Source organism: Cataglyphis hispanica, chromosome 3 (assembly GCF_021464435.1).
Source record: "Cataglyphis hispanica isolate Lineage 1 chromosome 3, ULB_Chis1_1.0, whole genome shotgun sequence".
In the NCBI taxonomy this organism is placed as follows: domain Eukaryota; kingdom Metazoa; phylum Arthropoda; class Insecta; order Hymenoptera; family Formicidae; genus Cataglyphis; species Cataglyphis hispanica.
This window is the reverse complement of record NC_065956.1, coordinates 1529810-1555217: the sequence shown is the minus strand read 5'-3', so window position 1 is coordinate 1555217 and position 25408 is coordinate 1529810. Positions and strand designations below refer to the sequence as shown.

Here is a 25408-nt window from a genome sequence, read left to right as displayed (position 1 = left end):
TTAAGATTCTCAGGGTTTAACGAAATATCCCGTTGGCCATCCCAATCCATTTGATTCTATCATTCCTTCGGCTTCTTTGTATCTCATGAATTGAATAATGATATATTGTCAAACATTAAACATAATAATACATATAGTAGATAGATCAAAGAAACTTCCAACAATTAAATTGAAATATGAACTTTATTTCTCTTACTATTAAATAAAAATCCTATTAATCATCCGTACTCGCATGGATTCTCTGTATCTTAAGATCGCCGGTCTTAAAATCGTAACATTAAACAAGCATTACGATGCGTAAATCGGGATCGCGCGCGATTAATTGGAAAGAGAACGGAGGATGCTAGTTTTCGTGAGGAACTTGCGCTCTCGCAATTCCATCTCGAGAAGTTCGTGTAAAGGTGAGGAGCGCGTGTGCGCTCATCTAATTGCCGGCACATGCGCTAGCTCGATTCAGAAACGAACGCGAGAATGGAGTGAACGAACGAAGGAAGGAACGAACGAGAATGAGAATGACAGTAAAAGAAAGAAGGAAACAGGAAGGAGAGAGAAAGAGAAAGAGAGAGACCACCTACGTCTTACGACGCGCACCCAGCGGATATCCAAGCGACGGTGTGTGTACGTTAGTTCCTCCACTTTATTTCGGCTCTAAAAATGCCGCTACGAGGTCCGACGTGACACGAATGTCGCGCGGTCTCTTTCCCGCGACTTATTCTCTCTCTCTCTCTCTCTCTTTGATTCATCGAGATTCTTCTCTCTCTTCTCTCCGATTCCAACGAGCGACGCCTCCGTGCCTTTGCTTTAACAGCCTTCCAATTTGTCAAGATCTGTTTGTCCCTCTCTCTCTCTCTCTCTCTCTTTCTATCATTTATATATCCCTTCTTTGTCTCCCTTTCGTTTCATTCTCGATCGCCGCCCGCTGCCGTCCGTCCGCGTGCATCCCCTCTCCGGCATTGATGTAGCCTATCGCACCTCGAACCATTTGCCAGGGTGTCATTGACCCATACGCGCTCCGGAGTATGCCCCAATGGGGCATCCAAAGGTTTACTGTCGAATTCGCATTGTGTGCGAAAGAGATTGCGATTAAGAATACAATCAACGTTTGTACATATAACTTCATGCGAATATTATGAAAGCAAAATAACTGCTTTCTCTTCAAGCAAATTGCGTATAAAGTGATTAATTCTAGAATATAATTATTTTAAGATTTGCCTAAATAAACTTATGTCATTCTCATCTGTCAAATTATTGATAATGAGAGATGACTGATTTTTTGAGATCCAATTTCTTAAAATTCCAGTGACAATTACATGCCGCCATGTTTTTGTTTCTAAAATCAAACATTACCTATAAATATGTAGAAATAAGAAAAAAATGTTTACGTTTTTCATAAACTACGTTTCGAAAGATTAATGGACAATCGAGATGCATCCGGCATTGACGGCACATCACACGTTGATTTCCATCTGAGAATTTATTTCTCAGTTTCTCTCGCGCGCGCGTCAAGACTTCGTCACCCCTTCCTAATCTTTTCGATCGTGGAAGTGGATCTCCGGATTCGTAGGCGGAATTATTACCCTCGTCGAATGATAGGAGAGAGTGACGCGGGGAGGTAAAAGGGAAGATTCCCCGGGAGGATGAAAAAATATGAGGTGCTCGGTAACTTAACCCCCGGTTTCTCCCGCTGTCTCTGCGGGGTACCGTAGACCCCGGCTCACAAACTGGTGGGCTCTGACTGGGCGGCATAAGAAAGGTGGCGGCGGCGGGAAAGCAAAAGGGGAGTACGAATGCGATGGGATGGCATGGGGTGGTAGACGCGGTTCTGAACTCGGCCTACGCCATGGATGGACCAGCGTCGCATGGGTGGAATTACCATTTACATAGCGTTATTATGTTTGCGCATAATGTATGTATACGTGTTAAATCAATTATTTAGAGAATACAGCTCTCTCTTCTCTTTTCTCAATATCGCGGGAAACCGAGCATTCCTTCGGAGAAGGATAAAGAAAGAGAGAAATCGATAAGGAGATAGATATAGATAAAGAGAGAGAGAGAGAGAGAGAGAGAGAGAGAGAGAGAGAGAGAGAGAGTTAGCAAGAAAGCAATATAGAGTCTTTCTTTCTCTCTTTTTTTTCGTTTCTTCCTATCTTCCAACTTCCTCTTCCATTCCTGCCAGCGGCGCCCTTTGCATATGGATCTTGAATTTCAATTGTGCTTTTCAAGTGCGGCCTCCATTCTTTTGTTTCCCGTCGACCGCCCCCCCCAGCTCTTCCCAACTCACCCTCCTTTCTCTTTTTCCAGTGATTTCTCTCTCTTCAAGTTCGTCTTTCTTCATCATCGCTTTCTTTTTTTTTCAGCACTTCTGGCATAAGAAAAAAAAGAGAGAAGAGAAAGAAAAGCATTTATTAACATTAACACTTTAGGATGAATTCTCTATCTAAAGCTGTATACTAGTGACGTTCGTGACAGAGAAACAGTTTCTTATCATATTAAAGTAGTTAGAGAGAAATGTATTCAAATGCAAGATACAAAAGATACATATTGTTAATGGAATGAAGAAGTTGATTATAAAATGCGACAATATTGAATGAATAGCTTTCTATAAGCAAGCTTTTTAGATGCAAATTAGCTATGTGGTTTATATCAAATAAATATAAAAGTGAATGAGACCAACACCAAATGAAAAAGAAAGAAAATCAGGAGCGAAGATATATCAATCATTCGTGTGTTGGGATAGAGCCAATTCACCGAAATGTGTATATATTTATTTGTTTTCATGCATGGCGATTTGTGTGACTGAATCTGAATAAATAAAACCCATCATCCTTCCCCTTTCTCGCATACCCTCATCGTCCATAAATTTTCCCAGCGGTATTAACGGCGAACGATATGCGCGGCAGCGACGATGCGCAGCATCATGGTGTGAAACAAGCTTTAATTTATTTTACCTGTGTGCGTGCAAGAGAGAGGAAAAGAGAAACAGAGAGAGAGAGAGAGAGAGAGAGAGAGAGAGGAAAGAGAGCGGTTTCTGTATTAGCATGTAAATCATCCGAGTGAGGCTTTTTGGAATAGAAACCTTCTATCCAAGACGCGACAGCGATAATCGAATTCTCTAATCTAAAACAACGAGGAGAGTGTGTAAGGGGTGACGAGAGACATCGTCTCTCTCTCTCTCTCTCTCTTTGTTTTGCCTCAATTCGCCGAGCCATTTCTTCGCCTCTTGGCCGATCTTTTTCTTTTTTTCACGGTCTTAAGCCGCGTATTACTATGTAAATTGCTATCAGATCGCGATAATCAAATTAATCGTCCCAAACGATCGTCAGACAAAGCGAACCGATCGATGATCTCCGTCCGATCTTTTTGTCTTTCCCTTTTGCGCGTCCGTGTCGTCACGGGAGAAAAATAAATTCGCTTGACAACGTGCTCCAGTCCGATTTTGCCGATCTTGATCGCTTCTCGTCGATTCAGTCTCTTCCGTGTTTGCATCGCGCTTCGGTCCGGTTTCTCAAACGGTCGAAATTTCACATCACTATGTAAATTACCGCGTAATCTCTACAAGGAGATAGATCCTTATGTTGTGATCGCGATAATTAAATTAATCGGTGCAAATACCCGCTAAAAAATCGTCTTCTGTTTTAAGAGAGAGAGAGAGAGAGAGAGAGAGAGAGAGAATAAAAGAGAAAAAGAGAGAGAGAGCTGACTCCGAGAGAGACTTCGGCCGATTATATTTCTCGTTATTCTTTTTAATTGGCCCGGCACGATCTCGCCGGCGCGACCGACAAAAAGAGGATAAATATCTCGTTAGAATCGGGTGGGCCATCGTCCGTCTCTCCTATACGTTTTATTATTATTTTTTTTTTTTTCTATCGCGGTCGATTCGCCGAAGCGATCAGCGAGAATCATCGGAAAATTGCCGCTGCCCGGCGCCGCGTCGCGACGCTCTGCCTTTATCGGAGATTTATACGGGTCAATAATCCCGCATATACCAATAATCTCCATGCAAACAAGACGCGATCAAAATACACAAATTATATATATATATATATATATATATATATATATATATATATATATATATATATAGTGTCCGGTATAATAATCAACAATGTCGAGGAAACGATTCTTGAGCTGCATGTAAATGGGATATACATATACATATAAGGCAGAAAGGAAAGTAACATGTAAAAGGCAATGTGCGAACACTCTGGCACAACCTGTATATTTTCCTCAACTCGATTTGTCAGCCACCTGTCCAATCGGCAGTTTCTACGACTCGATAATTTCCACATACCGAGAATATTAGACACGTTCCTGTAGCTGCCACCACAATATATATATATATATATATATATATATATATATATATATATATATATATACTCGGTGCTCGATCGCGACATGCCACGATCTTATACGCGTGCATAAGCGCAAGCATCTCTTTCTTGGTTAATATATACACGCAACGAGCACGATTTATCTTAAGAAGGAGGAAGAGAGAGAAGGAGACTGTGAGGTTAATGCGTTCCGAGAATCTATTATCAGGCTCCCAATATTATAATTATTTTATTAACGATTCGCTCATTATATTCCTTTTTACGGATGAGCAACAGTGATTACAATTATTTTTCTCCGCTTTTTTTTTTTTTTTTTCCTTTGATCCCTTTTTGTCCTCACCCCCTATATTACTGTTCTTCCACATAATGACACCTATTATAAAAGTATTCGCTTTGTTGAAGACCGTATCTTTGGAATTCGGATGACGAAAGCTCGCCTTTATAAATGCGTTCGATTAATCATATGATATTCCATAAAAAGTTGTTTTATGTAAATTATTCCAATAATATATTATTGCGCGCGTAATAATTCAACATGAAGACTTGAGAGAATGAGAAACAGACGAAATTAAATATATACTTTTAGTTGTAAAATTGCGGAATGTTATTGCATGTGATAAAAAATCTCGCGCGACAAATCAGGCAAAATACCGCAAATTTTGATAATGACATGAGAATTTTATTAGCAGCCTTAAAATAACGAGGTAGATTTAAATGAACAAAACTACCGCTAATTCGAAGAAATAATTATATTAGATAGAGTTGCGGCCGCAGCCATTCACACAAAAATAATTTCCTAAAAAACGTGATATTGATCAGCGCGCTAAGACCGGCCGGTTTGTTCGAGAAGTCGTTAATCAGCACGATGAGGGCGATGAGAGGGTTCATTAGCAAAGCGTTCGCTCTCGCGGTCGAAGGAAATATTTGCGGCTTCTCTATCTTTCTCTCTTACTCTCTTTCTCTCTCTTTCTCTCGGTCGCTGTTTCCAGGAATCTTTCAATTCCAGTCTACAGGATGGGGTTGTATCCTCGCGTGCGTTGTTAAGACCGAGATTTTATGACATGATCCAAAATAACGAGGAACCTGAGTCAGCCACGCGCATAAGTTATCTCGTTTCGTTTCTCGCCCGAATCGACCAGTCGAGTTCCGTCCGATGGTGACCTCGGTGATCCGTGAAAACGGCGAACCATCTTGTCAGAATGCGCCCAAAACTCGGGTCATCCAAGATATTCTGATACCCGATAACCGATGACGTCGTCGGCGCGGCTAAAGAGTCCTTGCAATACCGTGCTCGAAAATAAATAAACGGGACGATAAATGTCACGCTTCGGAATTCCGTAGCATAATATAGATTTGCGATTTTACAGAAAATATCGATTTAATGTTTTTAGACGTGAAATAAGCTCTCAGAAAGCCATTTTCAGCTGAAGTTTTAACGCTTCGATAGACTCATGATCGGATTAGAACAAATTTAAAATACGACCGTGTGCTAAAATTTCGAAACCGCATTAAATTGTTCGCTAACGTGTACTAGCATTAATCGCGACATTAAATGCTTCCTTCGCGTTAGATGCGAGCCTCGTGTGAATGCAACAACGGCTCGCCTCCTAACTGCTATCTTAGAAATGCACTTACGCGCACACCTGATCGTGTTCCGCATGAATACGCGACGTCAAACTCGTTCCGACACACGTGAGACCTTCGTGTGTACCTGATCCGGCTGTTCCGCTTATTCGTCGAACCCGAACCTTATTTAGTTATATATCGCGTTAATGTATCCGTCGCAACTGCTTGCGCAAATTAAATTTTATCGCGAGAACGTTGGAAAATTAATTTTTCCGAACAGAAAATACCATTTGAAGCATCTATGCTCTAAGTCGCGACATAAGTTGAGACTTACATTGTAAAGATATCACTACTTGTCTGTTAGGAAAATATTTCAAATTATTTAAGATCGTGACACTAAGTGACTGGAGCCACAAGTCTTATTACATATGTCGTACATGCTCATTCTCAAGTATTATTGCCTTTGAGACGAAAAACGTCGGCCTTACACATCACGAAATGTCTTATTTACGGTGTTGTTATAACGGCGCGGGTCGTACACGAAAGAAGCAAAAGATGCAGAGAGATAGACATGGCCGCAAGAGGAAATAGAAGAGATCCAACAACGGTGAGAAATCTCTCGTTTCTTTTTCCGATTCTTCCTTTTTTCGCAGGTGCTGCTGCTGCTGCGCTGTTGCTGGATGACGGAGGGAAGTCACAAATTTTTTCATTAATATGCAGCGAGACACTCCTAACTCCCTGCTGCTCGGAAAAGGTAATGTAGTAGCGGGGGCAAAAAGGGAGAAAATGCGGAGCCCGCCCGGTGTGCACGTGCAACCGTCGAGACTCGTGTGTGTGTGTGTGTGTGTGTCTGCGCGTGTGTTAGGCACACGCGCGCGTAGGTGTAAGAGAGAAATAATGGTCTGCTAGGAAATGTAACCGGCCGACGGCTCACGCCCTCGTCGCGACGCCTCGAGAGACTTTATGGAGGGTTGAAGGAAGAGGAGGAGGTTCCCGCCGAACGGAGACGCGCGGAGAGAAGAAAAAGACGCGAAAGAGCTAGACGCTAGGCGGGCGCACACGGGGGTGTAAAAACCGGGAGAGAATACGTATATAAAGTGCCGGGTGTACACGTCGATATACGCCACTTTCGAGAAGCAATTCGCCTCGTTTCATCCCCACATATTGTTTCCCTGCCCAAGAAATTGCTATCTGCCTTTCGTTTCGCAATAAAATTATTCAAAATATCATTCTCCATGGGATTACTTTGCTCGTGCAAAAGTAAAATGTTGCGCCATATAGAAAGAAATTTAGACTTAAAATTTTACGCATAGCACATTTCGCAACACATACATATATGAAATATACGATGTAAACAAAATAAAAGTATATTTATTAATTGCTTACTTGAATTTTATAACTTTAAAAGTCTTTTAACATGAAACTCGTTGTTCGTTTGCAATATAATTAATATATTTATAAATTTCTAATAAAGCATTATCGTAAACAGAAAAATTGGCAATGCATTTAGCAATCAATTATAAACAAACTGAATGTTTATGACACATTATGCAAGAGGAGCGAGTTTTGACATTCGTGGCCTACAGCCACGAACTCACAGAAATTATACCGGTCTGAATACCTGACTGAAATGGGGAAACACGTAACACGGGGCTAACACGAGTCGTTCGTCATTGGCGTACTTCGGGCCCCGCTATTCGAGGCGTTTTACTGAACGGCATGCCTAACTCCTCTATATATCTCTATGCTCTTGTCTCCTCCTCTTCTTGACCGACGTCCTTCTCTCTTCTTTCCTCTCACTCTCCGCCTCACTCTCCGCGAGATTTTTCTCGACGATTAAAATTTATGCTCACTCGTGTACCCGGTGCGTGCATATCGCGTTTCGTCTCGCGCAATGCTCCTTTTGCGCCGGGTTACGCACACGCCCAAAGCGTTTACACACATACACAGATATATGTTCCGAGATATGATCCCGTCTTTCTCTCGCGTTTTTCCCACCTCGCCCCGAGTTTGACAAGTTTATTTGTCTTCCGCGGCTCGTGATCGCGTTTCGCCGTCGACGTTCAACGGAAAATCTACGAAGAGAAAACGCACGCGACAAAGAGACCGCCGATGACGGTTTCTTTTCAGTGGAATTCCGCTGCGAAAAACTCAGTCTGCTATTTATAGAAATAAGAATGGCATTAAAGAGAGAGAGAGAGAGAGAGAGAGAGAAATAGACGACTGAGAGGCGCATTTTCGTCCAATCATCCGACAAAACAAAAAGCTTCGGGATAAAAAAAAAATACTGATTTTTATTCTGGCAGATTATACCGAAGCGACCCTTTGTGACTCGTGCCACAGCTTGGGCAGATATTGCACGTCGCCGATGATATTGAATATTTAAATCGCATTGATATTCCGCGGGGTGAGGGGAGGATGCACGACAACGTCGAGTTAAAAATATGAAGTTTTTTCGGCGCGCCAGAACCCGATTTGAAAGATCGACCAGCGGTGTAATAACCAGAATCCGTCCCGTCCGTCGGTATCGATAGAGTTAACATCTTCCAAAGATATATAAGTTAAACGTCGAATCGAGATGTTGACAGGTTGCCGATAATACGCCCGATAACTCGAATGTATTAATTCGCCGAATGTCATTCTCATTCTTAATTGATGCCGAAATCGAACAAGTGGACTCGCGTAAATTTCTCGCTGTCACGAATCTCCCAGTCTCTTCGAACACCTTAAACGGGATCCTTTAACATTTTTATTTACGGCGAGAACGTTCCTTGATATCTTTAGTGATACTAAATACAAGATAACGCGTATCTCCCCCCGTGTTGCATAATGGACAAGAAGAGCGCATAGTACTCGAGTCGGAAGACCATCAATTTTACGATAGATGCATTTTCGCCGCGATGCATCTGGAGAAGTACCCCCGCGAATTTCTTTTTCTCTCACTCTCCTTCTCTCTCTCTCTCTCTTTTATTTCAATCGCAACGCCACAACGTTCTAGCGGATTCGATCAATGAGAGCAGCCTACATTCGTGCGATCTTTTCCTCGCGTATGAAGAAGCATACCTAGGCCATAAGCCCAATCTTCGCGTAAACGCATGAGGAGAGCGAGGCGCGTAGCCCTTCCCTCTCTCGGTCTCTGTCTTTCTCTCACCGCTTCCCCCTTCATTTCTCAGACGATAGAGGACAAGTCCTACTCCGTCCTTGTCGGACCGATAGGATGCTGCCAGCTTTCCTTCGCGTACAGTCGGAGCCCGGGATCAGAGTAGTAGGTTGTACAGGTATGCACACGGTGGGAGGAGGGGAGGGTTGGCCGGGGGCATTCCTGCGGCGTTGCCGCGTCTCTTACTCACCGTGTCCTGAGAGAGAAAGGAAGAAACGAGAGAGGAAGAGAGAAGGTGGGCAGCAGCTGGAGTGAAAGAGAGAGAGAGAGAGAGAGAGAGAGAGAAAGGAAGAGACAAGGAGCCGAAGGAGGAAGGAATAAAAGCGACGAGCTGGGCTCTCTCGCACGACCACGAGCGTACAGCTTGAACGAGTCTTTCTGCCTTTTCGCGGAGGCAATCGAGTTTGCTCGGCAAGAGAGCACTGCTTCTCGCGAGACCCGTTTCCCGGCTACTCGCTCCCGATATCCTGATGTCGCTCCCGCATCGGGGAATCGCTAATTTCTTCCTCGGCTTCCTTGTTGCTCTACCCAAGACGACCAATAAAACTCGCTCCCGTTAAGAGACGCTAGAGACGCTTTCGAGAGCTTCGAAAACTCGCTTTCTCTCTCGCGCACGCGCGCACGTGACGCGATGAGAGACAGGACGAAGGATCGCTCGTACAGCGGGATTAGCTAAAATTTAATCAACGTCTCGGGCCACCCGAAGACAGCTGCGCATCGAGTGAGCGGTATCGATTAATGCGTTTACGGTAAACGGATCAACGAAAAAGTTAGCGAGGGACGCAATTATAGGAGCGACGGGACTTCTTCTCATCTGCGCTATCGCAATTCCGATTCGTTCGCCCATTTCTGATTTCGCGTTGGTTCCCGGCTAATGTCTGTTAACGTACAATGGAATCGAATGAAAGGAAGTTTCGAGCCTTGGGTGGGGTCTCTTTCTTTCCCTCTCTCTCTCTCTCTCTGTGCGATCGCATCGTCGGAGAGCAAAACGATGGACTCGCTTCTGAACGGTAAATGAGTTCGGAGCACGAGTGGACGGTGGTAGCGAATGTTCATGGGCCTTACTTCGAGAAAGTAATTGAATCTCGACCGCCACATTACACAAGATTCGATTCATTTAAAATTCTCGAAAGAGTTCATTCGCGATCGAGAGAACGTGAGCTAAACTATGTATGATAGATCAATTTTTTTTTTCCTTTACTTTAATGAATTTAAAAAATGTCCAAGGTGAATATTTTTATCCCTGTGATCATTTGAAAAAATGTAAATCGATAAAAATCATATTTATAATGTTAAGAAAATAAATGTATTTTACATGCATTTATCTTATATTCATTTTATAAGTAACTGTCAATATTTTTCATACAAGATAAGAATTCTTCTTTTGTACAAAAAAGATAAAAAAATGCTGCCTCTAGATCGATGAGTCGTATCGAGAGAAGAGATCGGTCGGACGTGTGTACCATCCATGATTCCGTCATGGTAAGTTTAAGAATTCGATTTCGCGAGACGTCACGCGCCGATGAAGAATTTTAACTCCCGGTATTTTGCCCAAGCTCACTCGTAGCGACCGTACGCTCCGACGGTGCTTGTACCTGTAAATTTTAAAGTTCGCGAACTAAAGTAATGGACGCGCATCTTCGAGATCACGAGTGCGATCGAAGGATAAAGTTCGCAGATGTTAGCGGCAACAGCAGCGACGACAGAAAGGTAAGGGGGGAGAGAAGCAGGGGAAGAAGAGAAGCAGGGTGAGGGGGAGAGGGGGGGGGGCGGCGGCAGAGGGCGAGGAATAGAAACGAGCTTCGCAAAAAGATCGCGAGGACAAGGATAACGAGCAGCTCGCGTTTCGTGCGAGTCGAGGGAAACAAAGTTAGCCGCCTCCATCGGCAGACACGGTCCACTGGGAACGGATCCTTGGCAAGTTCCATTAAACGCGTTACGTATCGAGGAGGGGGGAGGAGGAAGGGGTGGAGGGGGGGAGAGGAAGAAGAACTCTCGAGGGGCCGCCGGAGAAACTTGCCGCGGGTACTCCGCGGTGGCCGCAATCGCAGGATGTAACCCGGAGATCTCGAAACCGAGTCAGTCCCGAAATTCGCCAGGAGCAAGGAACACGTGGGTTAGTCTTGATTATTATCTAATCGATTATGTATTAAGTATATAGTGCAGATAATTCTATATGCTAGAAAATATATATATATATATATATATATATATATATATATATACATACACTTATATGTATTTTGTAAAATATAATAATTTATCACATAATGATTTATCAAATTATATACTTCATGTATTACAAATTATGTTTTCTTTTTTTCCACGAGATCAAAAGTATATAATAGATATTTAGTAAAGAAAAATTAATGTGTGTAGAAATTAAAGCTTTACTACATGCATTTTCTGCATTAATAGAATTTTTCCCCCAAAATATAAGGATCCTAGTCGTCCTTTTTTTTTGTCCTTTCTTAATTTTTCATGAAAATCGCGTCGTATAAAAAAAGATGCCGCGAGCTTGCTGGCGGAATTCATGGAGGCGTCTCTACGTCTCTACGCAGCCGGCGCGCCGACCGTCCCCAAAAGCGCGACGAAATGATCCCCTTTTAATCCCCGAACGCTAACTACCAGCACCTCGGACGATCTCGCAATTCGGAAGATTGGTCCGCATTACGAAATTATCGTTATTCCCCTCTACGAAAGGGAGGAATAAGAGGGCCCGCGGAGAGGGCGAGCCATCGAGATGCCCGAGGCGCCAGGATTTTTTTCGGTTAAAATATGGAAAACGTTCCGGGTAGCCTGTGTGGATGATCTTCAGAAACGCATAATGGGACTGGAAGGCCAATCTTGGCTCCGTTAAATCACGTTCGCAACGATCGGGACGAGGGCAGTGCGCACAGAAGAATTCTTTATCCGAGCAAACAACATCCATCGCCTCGAGATACTGACTCGACGCTTGTAAGAAAAAAAAAGAAAAAAAAAAAAGAAAAACAAATGAGGGAAGAAAAAAGAAAATTAAAAGTGCGTTGAATCTCGATGCGACGAGAAATTATATCGCGATTAAGGATGGACAAGAGACAAAGCGCGTAGTTAAATGGATCTGAAATTTCATCCCGTCAATATACATATATCTGGCCTTTCGACTACATTTAAGTAAAATGTGTCCGAGGTATTTTAGACTGGAAAAAATTACCGAGTAAAATATTTTGCTAATTTATAATGATAGCTCTTTTATAATCCGTATTAAAGCCACGTATAAAGAACCGTGCTGTATTAATCAGATACAATATTAGAAGAAATGCTGAATAAGAGTTGGAGAGTCGCTTTTGTTTCACGAGAAAAAAGAGGACGGATTATATAAAATAATAGCCTAATGTGAGTTAAAGTAGACGAGAAACTCATAGCCGCCATGTGATCGGCCGCTAGGATATTCGTGTGAGTATATAGCGGTGCGTACGTAATTAGTGTCGTGGCAATTTGGTCGTTCTCTCTCTCTCTCTCTCTCTCTCTCTCTTTCTCTTTCCTTCGTATTCAGCATCTCTGCGCAATAAATCACGCGACCGCCGCTCCGTGCCGCGAAATTACGACCGGAGCGTCAGGAAACGTCGACTTGATGCGAACTAACGTGTCCCTTATGTCCGCTTCTCCGTTAGTCGAAAGAAGAACCGTACCAATGTCTTGGATCAGGAGAAAAGAGATATTGCGTATATTACTATTGCAAATTACTATTCGTAACATTTATTTTCGCAGTAATATCGCGTTACTATCATACGTTCCGAAAAAAAGTTGTTTTTTTTCGCGTAATTGGAAATATCTTGTATTGCGACAATTAATGAAAGCTGAAAATATTTTAATTTTTGTAGAATAAAAACAGTCGGAAGCGAAGATAATTAAGTCATTCGTGATAAACGATTATCGAAAAACTCCATTTTCTCAATAAATCGGTCAATCACGTGACGATGATAAGCACTTCGATCCTATCTAACCCGATATACATCTGGCTAACAATAAGTATACATCCAAAAGTGGCAATTGATCGCGATGTATCGCGACCCGAGGTGTCTCCGCATAGACTATCATTTCGGCTTGATTAGCCCTACGTAAGTACGTAGACAAGCAGAAAGTAAGGTAAGAGAAGGTAGGGAACTGAACGGACGAGCGCTTACCTTGATCCGCCTGGGTCCCTCGCGGGCAGATTAGCAGCAGCAGCAACGGCAGAAGGTGGGCAGCGGAAGCAGCAACGGCGGCGCAGGTGGCTAGGAGGCCTGCTACGCCCGCCATATTGAAGGGGGCCATTCTTATCGCCGTGTGGGCCCCACACTGCCGCAATGGACGGCCGCCGGTCCTCCTCTCACGATCAGCGCGAGGATGCAGTGTCGTCACTCTCGCCTCCTCATGCCTCCTCGAAGCCTCGCGTCCTCGTCTTGCCCGTCACCACCAGTCGCCACCGTTCAATTCCTGCACCCTCTTTGTCACCCACCACCACCTCCTCCTTCTTCACCGGCCACAGCTTTCCTCGCTCGCTTATGCTCCAGCTTATCGTTCCGCGGCTGCCGCTTTTCTTGTTAATGATGCTTCTTGATTTCGGATAAATAACAATGTTATAAGTCGAGATGCACGCAATAACTAGTATCACTGAGTTAAACACGCAATTACACGTCGTCTCGTTTCATCCATAACATGTGGTTTTTTTTTTTTTATTATGGCGAATGAAAATTAATTCTTTCCGTTTACTTTACATGGTGATATAGTAGACTTTTGGATTTCACTTTGCAAGTTCGACTCTTCGATGTGGATCCAAGTGTCTATCACTGATAAATGAAGAACAGTTTTATTGGCTGCTGAATCTGAAACAAATAAAAATTATCGTATTAATTAAAATCTCATTTGTTTTGTTGTATTATTACACTATTTATTACTTTATTTCTACAAAATTTCGATATACATATACAAGCAACATGTTTCTCGCTTGCATGAATGAAAAGGCAGAATTACATTCATTAGTTTTTTCCATTCTTCTAATTTCTCGTAAAGACACGATATTATTTTCCTATTAAAAAGATATTTTAATTATACGATGTTTGTTGATTAATATTTATTTATTTATTTATTTTTTTTTAAATAAACTAACATTATTTATAATAAGTTTTCATTACTATTTCTGTTAAATATAGAATTTAATGTTAATTTACAATAATAAATAATTATAAAAATATGCATAAATAATTATTTAAAGAAAAATAAATTGCTAAGAATTAATATAAAAACAAAATTACGAGACGTCCTTTTTATATACACGTTGTTCCTTTAAAAATGTTACTCTTTAGTATCTGATTCAGGTTTGACAATGGTGAAAAAAATATATGTCATATATGAAAGAAGGAAAGTAAAATCTGCAAACGACATATCTCGAGTTCAAGGTGGTCGGCTTGTATTATATTGGCGAAGGGTTCCGGAATTTGTTACTCATCCAACGGTCAATTACCGTGCGTGTGAAAAAGAAAATAGTAGTAGCAATACAATAGGATGCGAGAATGGTGAAAAGAAAAAAAAATAGGAAAAGACGAAAACTCGGAACACAAAACTTTAGGGTTCATCACGATAGTGGTAGGGTGTCGGGGGGATAAGGTGCGACGGCATGGAGGGTAAGGGGTTTTTAGGATCAATACCATGCGTTTATCCGTCTCCTTCGCACCTCCACCATCTTCGACTTCTGTTCCTCTCGTGCTCGTCGAGAACGCAACACGGCAGGGAGAGAGAGAAGGAGAGAATAAAGTATCCCTTTTCGGCACATTCTGCCTTTTGCTCTCGCTCTGGTAGGCTTTAAGGTCTGGCCGGCGTCTCACCATTCTTCGATGAAACGAGAGGAACAAGATATAAGAGAGGAAAGACAGAAGGACCCGAGTGCGAGAAGGCGCGAGGATCTAAGTAGAAACGAAATTCTAAAGTGCCGAAATGCAAAGAGGTGGAAAAGAGCAAGAGTGTCAGAGAACGAAACTGCGAGAGAAAGAAAGAAGAAAAGAAAGAGACGAAAGGAGAGTAGAAGAGAGAGAGAGAGAGAGAGAGAGAAAAAACAGAACGAGCAAGAGAGACGGTAGACACTCTTTAGAAGTTCTTCTAAAGCGGGCAAAGACCTTCCTCTCGCTTCTTCCCCTTCTCTCCGATTATAGCCAGGTCAGCCAAGATGCATCCGCGAAATTGCAGACTTCAGTAAAACGCCGCCACCGTCGCTGTTGCGACTCGGCTCAGCTCGGGTTTGGCGCGCCAGGTAGCGCGCCTCTTAGCTCGGCTACCAACCGCTGCTTGTGGTACCATTCGTTTTCTACTGTTGCCCGACGAGTGGTCTCGTCAAAAATTTAAGATGTCCTCCTTCTCCTCTGGTGCACCCCTTCGGGCCTCCTCAATCGTCCTTTCCGTTTCATCCCTTCCCACTTGAAAACGACTTCCTCTTCGGAACGAGTTAGAAATCCGTAGTACTTTCTTTCATCTGTTCTGCTTTTTCACTTTTTTGATAAGACCCGCTAAAAAAATTGCCGAAAACAGCTTCGCTCGTCTCAAGTGAGAGCATGAGAGAGACAGACAGAGAAAGAGAGAGAGAGAGAGAGAGGGGGGGGGGAAACTGAAGTAGTAATGGAGAAGAAGAAAAAGAAGGATGACTACCTGGTAGGCGGGTATCTAGAGTATCTTTGAGAAGAGCCTCTATTTTCCATTTTTTTTCCCTTCCCCAATCCCCGGTACTTTTTACTTTCTTCGAAAAGCAGACGTAAACACGACGAGGATCATTTCTCCCGCTAGCAGGTCGTCCACTCTGTAGGTGGTTGGCCACCTTCTTCAACGAGCAAAGGCCTCTTGCATCTCACTTTCTTCATCTTTCTCTCTCTCTCTCCTCTTTGCCTCGCGTTCTCTTCCGGGCCAGACCTCTTTCCGCGTATCCGCCACCCAGGCAGGTAGGTACGCCAAATTGCAGATTTCGGGAGGCGGAGGAAGCCTCCCGACTCTCGAGTGGCTCGTGAAAATTTTAAGCCCTGCCTCTGTGCGATGCCGCGTCTCTTCCAACGAGTTTCGCGTCAAGCCGCGATACTCACCCATCACAGGGAGGGGGGGGGGAAGGGGGGAGGGAGCGCAACCGAGAGAAAGAGAGCGCGCGCGCGCGCCTCTGATACATATACCGTGTACAATGCCTCCCTTTGGCTTTCGGGGATATCTTCGAGTGCACTTGCCTCCTTTCAAGGTGAAAAGCTTTTTTCCCCTCCCCCTCCCGGCTCTCGTGACGTCGCGGCGCTCTCGCGCTTCCATCCATCCGCCGCAAATCCTTCGACTACTCCCCCCCGCACAACTCTGTGAAAAACTTTTAGCAGCGCAGCCAGGTTTCTATCCAGATTAAGATGTTTCCCTGGCGCTCTCTTTTACGGGGCTTATCCCGTAGAAGTTTGTTATCCGAAAGTAACTCTCCATCTCCGAAACATGATGGATGACAGTTTGATTGTCACGCTGTACATGAAGATAAAAAATATCCAATCACGCACATAACGGAAGCTCGTCGTTCAATTTATGGTGATTGATCTTAGGACGTGTTCTATGCGGCCGATAACGGCTCTTTTAATCCACAGTAAATATAAGACATAACATTTTAGTATAGGAATTTTTTTTTTTAATTTTTATCAGTAATCTTTACGCGTACAAAAAGTAAATAATAAAACATTCGAGTCTCGTGAACGCTCCATGTCGTAAATATGATAATCGATATGTCCAAACAATCTAAATTTCAATTACCGGAATATAAGTTAAAGTTCGTTTTCATTTTTCTTACGAAACATATAAATTTTTATCTTTTATCTAACATTTTTTTCGTCTAAAAAAAAGCATCGCAATAATTTCGCACGAGCCACGTGCAAGTTTCTCGCTCATCTCCTTTTTCCTCTTCTTGTTCTTCACCGCTACTCGGGCGGGCTCTCGCTTTCGTTCGGTTCTTCTTGTTTCCAGCGTTTCGTCAGACTTTCCTCGTGCTGGCTCCCATGACCGCCCCGGGACAAATTCTATTTCCGGTTGAATTTAAGACCCTCCGGAATACACGGATTTATTTCACCGGCATGCCGCGTGCGGACGGAGAGAGAGAGAGAGAGAGAGAGAGAGAGAGAGAGAGAGAGGAGGAGGAAGAAGAGGACGAGGAGACACGCGGGCGGGATGAACGGCATCCGTGGATCCGAAGAGGCTCGTAAACGTAACAAAGAAAAGACTCGGGAGAAGAAGCAGCGCAAGCATGAACGAAGAGCGGAGGAAACCTGCGACGGGTGCAGAAGAAAAGAAAAGGTTCCTCGAAATTATTATACCTCGAACGATTGCCACTCTCGAGGCGATCCGAGCGCTATTATTTTTCCGAAACTGCGTCTCTATCCGATCTTCCTTGTTTTACACTCTTTCTCTGTCTCATCTTTTACGATAGTAATGATCGTCCGGTTAACGAGTGACGGATAGACGCAAGAAGCGAGACAACTTCCATTCTTGATAAATGAGAGAACATCGTCATTAAGGCGGCCATCGCGTGATCAGGTCTATTTTTTTGAATCTTCTATCCATAATCTTCTAATCCGAGATTTTTTATTGCGATGTGTTTGTAGCGATAAGAATTTTCAAACAACACTTTGAAACCTTATTACGTCGTCTCCTTTTCTTTTATATCTTTCTTTGAGTCTCTCTCGTTTGTTTAGTTTGATTAGCTCCATTATTTATTTTCGTTTCTCTAACTCAGGCCGCTTGTGTCTATCTTCTCGATTTCAGGATCCCGCGTTTACGCTGATGAGAATAAAAATAGAAGAGGGAAGATTTTCTTTCAACACTCATCATCACTGTTATTTTTCTGCCATTTAATTTCATAACATGATGTGAAAAATGCTGTTTGTAAATTATATCGTATGTAAATTAATTATTTTCCTTTTTTTTTGTTTTAAAATTATTACATCGCGCTTTAGATACATGTATGCAATTAAATTAAAGAAATAAAATAAGATTTAATTGTTTCTATGCAATGTATTGCTATGTATATAGCGTAATTTTGTCAATTGTATTATAATTGTATTATTGCTTAATTCATACACAATCGGCAATCGTATCGTATGAATTAAATACTCGCGTAAATCGCGGTGAATATAGCGTGATTAGATTTGCAATCGCGAACAAATCCACACTGTCGATATATAAAACCGCGAGAATTTCGCAATTGGTCGTTTGTGCCAGGTGAAAGTGAGCCGTGCGAGCTCCCGTAAGGCTGCATCGAGCAAGACCGAGATCCGATCGAAAGACGCAACGTATATCGATTCTTTCGTCCATGTTTAATGAAGATTTCGTGCAACTTGAAGGCGCGCGCCGTCATATCGCCGTCGTGCAATCGAGAATCCATTGTGCTCGATGCGATCCTCGTCAGGAGATGCAATCAGATTTCTTCGAACACTGATATATTATCGGAAAAATTTTTGATCCCTCACGCGCGCGATAATGCATTCGTTTAATAGACAAAACATCCGGTTCTGTTCGTTATGACTGCGAAGCGCAAAAGCTGTCCGCGTTGAAGTGATTTAAATACAAAGATGGTACGCGCGACGATGGTAAGCGCGTGCGTGCTGAAGATTCGCATGAACCATAAATAGCTTTCGTGATTGAGGGTCGGAGAGATTATCTAAACGAACCATCCGCGTAAAGGAAACTGACGTTTACGCGAGCGCCTGAAATATAAGAAATAAGACTCGCCCCATTCATTAGCATTCCGCTATAATCAGCATTGGCATTCCTCATTACATACGTTTTTATGCTTTCTCGTTACCAACTTAGAAGGAAGCTATTCGCTTCCTTGCAACACACATCGATATCTCTCAACATCAATTTACGAGAAATCAAAATGTGAAAAGAATAATAAAAGACTAAATATATATATATAATAAATAATGAAAAACTTTTCTTAAAAAGGAACGCAAGAGAGAAGAATTTCAATACCCTGAAAATTAAAGAAAAGCTCATTGTCTCATCTTTATTTGATATATATGTGTGTGAACGTGATACGAAACCAAAGAACGCCATTCCCGAGCGATATATTGTGAAACTTAGAAAGACAAATATGAGTCGTTCAGACGGAACTAAAAGTAACGAAGAAAAAGCAGTACGTTTTTCTTATCGTGCGTCGTCCAGCATGCATCTGGACAGCCGATGATAAAGCTAATGGCCTCCGCGGAGTTCATCAGTGATCAGTCACGCGATCCTGACCTCCATTCCTTTTCTACTCACGGTAAAGAATCTGCGCTTCAACGGAGTCGAGCGAATCTTTATCGCGTTTCCACCAGAGGGGAAAATCGAGGTATAAAGGAAAATGGAGAGAAGGAGAGAGAGAGAGAGAGAGAGAGAGAGAGAGAGAAAGAACGAGAGATTTTCGAAGAAACGACAGGAGGACAGAATCGGGGATTGCCGCCAGGTGATAACCTAATCCACGTGCCTCCGTTTATCCCTGACGTGTCGTGACAAACGTTCTGTACGTTGTTCGCATACGTCAAAATAGTTCGACCATTAGCGGTCTCCTCGGCTTTTCTCGAGCCCCTCGCACGACGGATGGAATCCTCTTCCTACTCCTCTCCCTGCCTTCGTTAGAAATGAAGGAGGAAGGAGAACATACGCACGCGGATAACGACAGGGTGGTGCTTACGCTCGTCGTAATTTATATGTCTCTAATCTCGACGATAAGCTCCTCGTCGCGGCTACGCGTCTCCGGATTGCGTTAAGTATCGTGAAATGATACACGCGCCTTCGTGCGCGCGCATGAAAACGGGATCCTTCGAGGCGCGCACACGCGCCTATCTCCGTATCGACGCGCGAGTGCGTGTGCACGATGATATACTCGCGAGTCTTTTCGGGCAATGGGCTCTCATGAGGCCGCTCGCTCTCTCGCGTGCCTCATAATTTTACTCAAGGGGCCCCAACAGTTCTATATTTCACGAGGGCTCGAACGAAAGCTCCGAGCGTCGTTGTTCGTTGCCGGCGCGCTTCTTCCGTTGCTTCTTTCGTGGGCACGCACTATGTCTAGGGCCATATGGCTTTCGTTTCTTCTCTCTCTCTCTCTCTCTTTCCATCTAGTACTCGCACTGCCCCTTTGTTGGGGTATCTCTCTCCTCTCCGTTCATCTTCCCTCTTCCTACGCAACACTGTTGGATTGTCTCTTTCCGCTATATTTAGTTTTATGCGCTAGCTCGGCGCGCGAGGTATAGTTCATCATTCCCGCGAGACATTACACAGACCGTGTTTCTTTTTTTACGAGTAAAAGAGATTTCTGGATACATTATCAACCGGGCAGATAACTATGATGTATACTTGACAGAAATAGGCAGATAGCTATGACATGTGGATGGGGTGAAAGAAAAATTTGTTCCTTTTATTTTATTTTTCCTTTCCGCGCGCATCCAATTTTAACTAATTCTCAGCGTGTTTAAAAAAGCTTTCCGAGAAATCGAGACACGGTCTCTCATCGCGTTTGCTACTTTTTAATAATTAGGGACATTAATACCCCAAGTTAAATTATATCTGACTACAAGCGACAGCGGGGGTTGAAGGAGGGAGACCTCGTATCTTCCGCCGTCATCGTTGTCGGCGAAACGACGCGTACTTACTTTATCCAATAAATAACAGGCGCGGAAGACGAAGTTCTCGACTGAAAAGTTTGAAGCTTCTCATGGGCTAAAACGCTTTTGTCAGTCGCGTCACTAAAAAAGAGAGAGAGAGAGAGAGAGAGGGAGATTCAAGTTCTCTCCCTCGGAATAAAATTATTCCTCAAAGGACTACATCTCTGTTTTGTACCCTCGGGGCATTATTAGGCCTCTCTCTCCTCCCCTCGTTCTGTCTAGTCGAGGCTACGACGCGAGAGTTATACGCGAATCCTATAAATTATCGCTTCCTTCTCGAAGGCGACACAATTTGCTGTTCCGCTTCGTTCTCCTCGTTTTCCCGCATCCCGGATGATCTATCGAGCAATGAAGGAAAGGAAGGAAGAAAGAAAGGAGAAAAGAATGTTTGCCACGTAAAAAAAAAAACTATCTCTCTAGCGCGCAATTCGTAGCGTACAACTTCCGGCTTATCCGGAGTTTTTTTTCCTTCTTTCCTCTCCCTCCGTCCGCCTCCCCTCATCTGCCGCCCGAATCTCTCATACTACTCCCACAATTCTCCCCGCATTTTTGCGCAGATCGGACCATGTCCCGACATCAGGGTTCGCATCGTCCTGTGACATATGGAGGGTCCCCGAACGCCCTGTTTTTCCCCCTCGCGGTCCCTCGAGGCTTCTCTCGGGATGTTTCTCCTAACTGACCGAGCAGATACTTCACCCTCCTATCTCTGGTGCGTATACGACCTCACGCTCCTGCGAGAAATATTTTCATTCGCATCTCGTCTTCGTTTACTTTCCCCATCCTAAGACGCACCATTGGTTACGACTGTGGTTTCGCTTGTATTCTCACCCGGGATTTGTACGCCCTTCGAGAGCCTATTGGGACCGTCTTTCCGACCAAATTCCAGTTTACTTTTTTAATATCGTAACAAATAAAGCAGGTATCCCCTGTATTTAATAAAGCAAATTGTTTATTCCGCAAAAATAGAAACTACAAGATTGTATTACGTTATCCTCTTTTACAACATTTCGGTGGAAATCACGCAGAGGGGTGTTTGTAACAGATATTTTACTTTACATAAAAAATTTTCTATGTACAAAAATTGTAAATCTATATTGCAGTCCGGATAATAGAAAAATAAAAATATTCACTATGATTTTTATCATAGCTGTTGCTAATCTTGTTGTTATTATGTATGTATAATAAAAATAAACGTAACAACTAAAATAAAAATGTCAAATATATCATCGAATTGCTAGTCGAGGTAAGTTCTGTTTTCTACTGTACAAAATATGTAAAATTACCTCAACAATAAATGTAAAATTACATAATAAATATGATAAGGAAAGGGTTATACATTCTTATTATTTATTACGCAATTGTACATTTATTCTTTATATAATTCCGTAACATGTATCTGCAATATAATTTCTGTAAACTCCTTTTAATGCATTTTAAAAACGAATAAACATTTAAACCAATGTCAACAATTCTATCTAAACTCGTAATTCTATTTTGTCCAAAATGTACATCGCAACTAAAAGATATAAAGGACAGTCAAATCGTAATATCACGACGGATATTAGTGTAGTTGTTTTCGCCAACGTCATCGAGTCGAAACGTTACTTCGAATCCGTAAACAAGTCGCGGGCGAAAAACAACCAGTGTTGGTTTATTTTTTCTAATTAAGCGGCGAGACACCAACGGGATCGGGAACAACATTTGTGCGATGCGATCGAGGAAGAGAGAGAGGGATTCGGGAATCAGAGAGGGGTTCCAGACACCCAGGCTGACGTCGAGAGCTCGTCCCAGAGGAAACGAAGGCAGCATGGGGTTTCCGTTCGCAACCCCACACGCGCTGCCACGGATGATCCTCAATGGGGGAATAGTTCCATTAACGAGTAACCGTTCGTTAGACATGCACTCGATCGTAATGACCCCGGCGAGATTCGCCCACCATTGTAGGCTATAGTGCGACAGTGTCCTCTTACCATACCAGTTTATGGGGATACTTTAATATAAAAACATATATAACCTCCAACAGATCTCCATATATCGAGTATGCTGTATAAAATAAAATAGGTTAAAATAGATTAAAGAGAGAAACTTTATATTTCGCATATTATATAGAATAAATGTAGAAATTTAAATATAGAATTAATGAATTAATATATTCTCGTTAGATATTTGATGACATATTAAGTGACGTTATTTAATGATAAAGATGTACGCGAAATCTTTATTAATATTAAAATTGTTAAATCGTTATATTGATCGCTGGGTACTTTTTAATTAGCCATAAAATCTGTACATTTCAGAACTTTTAATTAATATTGACAGATTATATAAAAAATTGTAAGAAGAGAGGAAAAGATATAAAATTTTTTTCATCGATCGGTAGTGAATTCTTACTCTCTTTTATGCGTACGATAGGAAACTATAAGCGACTCGGTTAAGCATTAGAGATTCGTATCTCTGTTAAGAAACGGAAATAGAAACGGTCAACGACGTCCCAGAGGAAATTGGCGGCGAGTAAATTTTCCTTCGTCTTTTCTCAATTTCGTCTCCGATTTCGTGCCGATGCTGGCACACTCGCGTTCGCCGACATTCTGCTCTCTGTAAATGCGATGTCTATTTTTCTCGTTAACCGCGACCTCGCCGGTACCGAGGCGCTTCCGGCGTCGCCGCGCGACAAATAACAGTGATTAACGACCTCGATTACCGGTACAATCAGAACGCCGCAAAGAGCGTGCAGGGCCAACGATGACGAAAAAAGGGGACCGGTGCAAAAAGGAATCGGTGAAAAATGCCAAAGGAATGTTATCCAGCTCCGGTGTCCGACGGGTTGTCTTCGTGAGACACACACACACACACACATTCCTATAGACAGCGTACATGTCGAAATCGCGCAACGGCAAGATATCTGCCGGTCGAGGAGATTGTGAGAATATCGCCTGGATTTAATCGCCCAAGGACAAAGGCACGACGCGCGTGAATAGATGATTAATTTGCCGTGAATGAGAAAGGAACGTGTGTATTTTTAGATATAACGCGATCCGTAAAACGTATCTCGCGGTGGTGTATCTCTCGGCGCGGTATCTTCCGGACAGTTTTCAATTAAATTCGCCGTACGGTGTCTCTAGGAAAACTTTCACCCGACGACGAGATAAAACTTCATTCCGAGTAGGATCGCTCGTCGATCGAGAGATGATGGAAACGAACTTTCACTCGTCGACTCCTGCGAAAGATATTATGACCACGGTACATTGCAAGCAGCTCCAAGTACACGATGCGTTCCGTGTCACGCGATTTTTTATGTAATCGAAATTTAAATCTTGTGACGTCAAGCATTATTTTCTATACGATCCATATTCTCTGTTACCGCGAATCTATTGTTTCCACCAAACAATTATTTATTTTATACGTCTGAAGAAGTGAGGCTGATTGTATCTAAGCGATACTGTGTAATCGTATAATTAACTGCATGAATATTGATTAGCATCTATTGAAAGAATATATTAGTCTAGTTACTAAATGAATTATCGCCTATTCGAAACGCCTTCGCGATAATGATTTCAAAGAAAATATCAGCTGACGGATGAACTTGGAAAAAGAAAAAGAGAGAAATTAGATATCTATGCGCCTAATATTTTACAATCCTTCCATCAACGCAAAGGGGCTGTCCTTAAAGAAAGAATGAACACGTTTTCTATCCTCGTCTCGTCCAAGTTTTTCCATCGCTCTGTATCTTTTTGTACAAGGGTCGCTTAAGACGCCACCTGCTACGTTCGCGGCCGCCTAGTTTATATTTAGTTTCCCGAGTTTGGAAAACTCTTAATGGATTCTTAATGACCCTGAAGGGCCGCGGCATGCGCGCGGCGAGACGAGCGAGAAAAGTCAGCCGGGCAGAAGCCAGAGAGAGGAGAAGCAACAGCTGATACCCGCGCTACACTTCTCTTCCGACGACTGATGACGGCCGCGATTATTGGGTCGTGACGGGCATAGACTTTATTCAAGTCTCTCACGCGCGCGATACCAAAACTGACGCGAGTTTGCGATGTCGTACTCGTGTCACGTTTAATCCCTCCATCGAAAATCTTTGATGACACGAAGGGTGAGTTTTGGGGATTCGAGAAACTGGTCCCTTGGGCGACAAATTTTTTTTTTCTTTCCACATGTATCCGATCAACTTGTTACTCACAATTTGCTTTCCCGATGGTTTTCCTTGACTTAATCCGGCGTTAAAGCAAAAAGTATAAAATTGTTTTTAAAATTCATATATGAAAAACTGTGATTTCGAAACATGTGTTTTGCTTTATTTAAAATTGAAATAGATAACAATAATGTGTATGATATGTCATATATAATGAAGTTTAATAGATTAAGAAAATAAATCGTATTAGAGTATTTGTAACTAAAATAATTGTTATTTTTCCGTGTGGTTCAGTTATTATCGTATTGCTATGACCCTCCCCTCTTCGCGACCTCATTTTTTTTACATTTACTCATATGCAGCGGGTCCCCTTTTCTCTCGGTTCCCTGTTGAATTGATCGTATGCAATATATGATCGAACTATCGGTTACCCGCTGTGTCGGTGAGCGATAAAAGAAAAGGGAAGGCAAAAGAAAAGGGGATAAAGTGGGGGGTAAACGTGCGCGCGGTTATTCACGCGATACAGACGGTTAAATAATACCGGACGATTGACGAGACG

At 42.7% G+C, this 25408-nt stretch overlaps 1 protein-coding gene across 21 annotated transcripts in view; it reads right to left on the bottom strand.

Annotated features, from left to right (window-relative positions):
- The window catches only part of LOC126859373 (ephrin type-B receptor 1-B), a 92188-nt gene that overhangs the window by 46005 nt on the left and 20775 nt on the right, over positions 1–25408 (bottom strand). For all 21 annotated transcript variants that reach the window (XR_007688804.1, XM_050610615.1, XM_050610617.1 and 18 more), the window contains exon 2: positions 13227–13907. Coding sequence is in view for 20 of the 21 variants with exons in the window: in XM_050610615.1 (XP_050466572.1) it covers positions 13227–13356 (130 nt within the window). In the remaining variant the exon portion in view is untranslated. The remainder of the gene's footprint in view (positions 1–13226; positions 13908–25408) is intronic.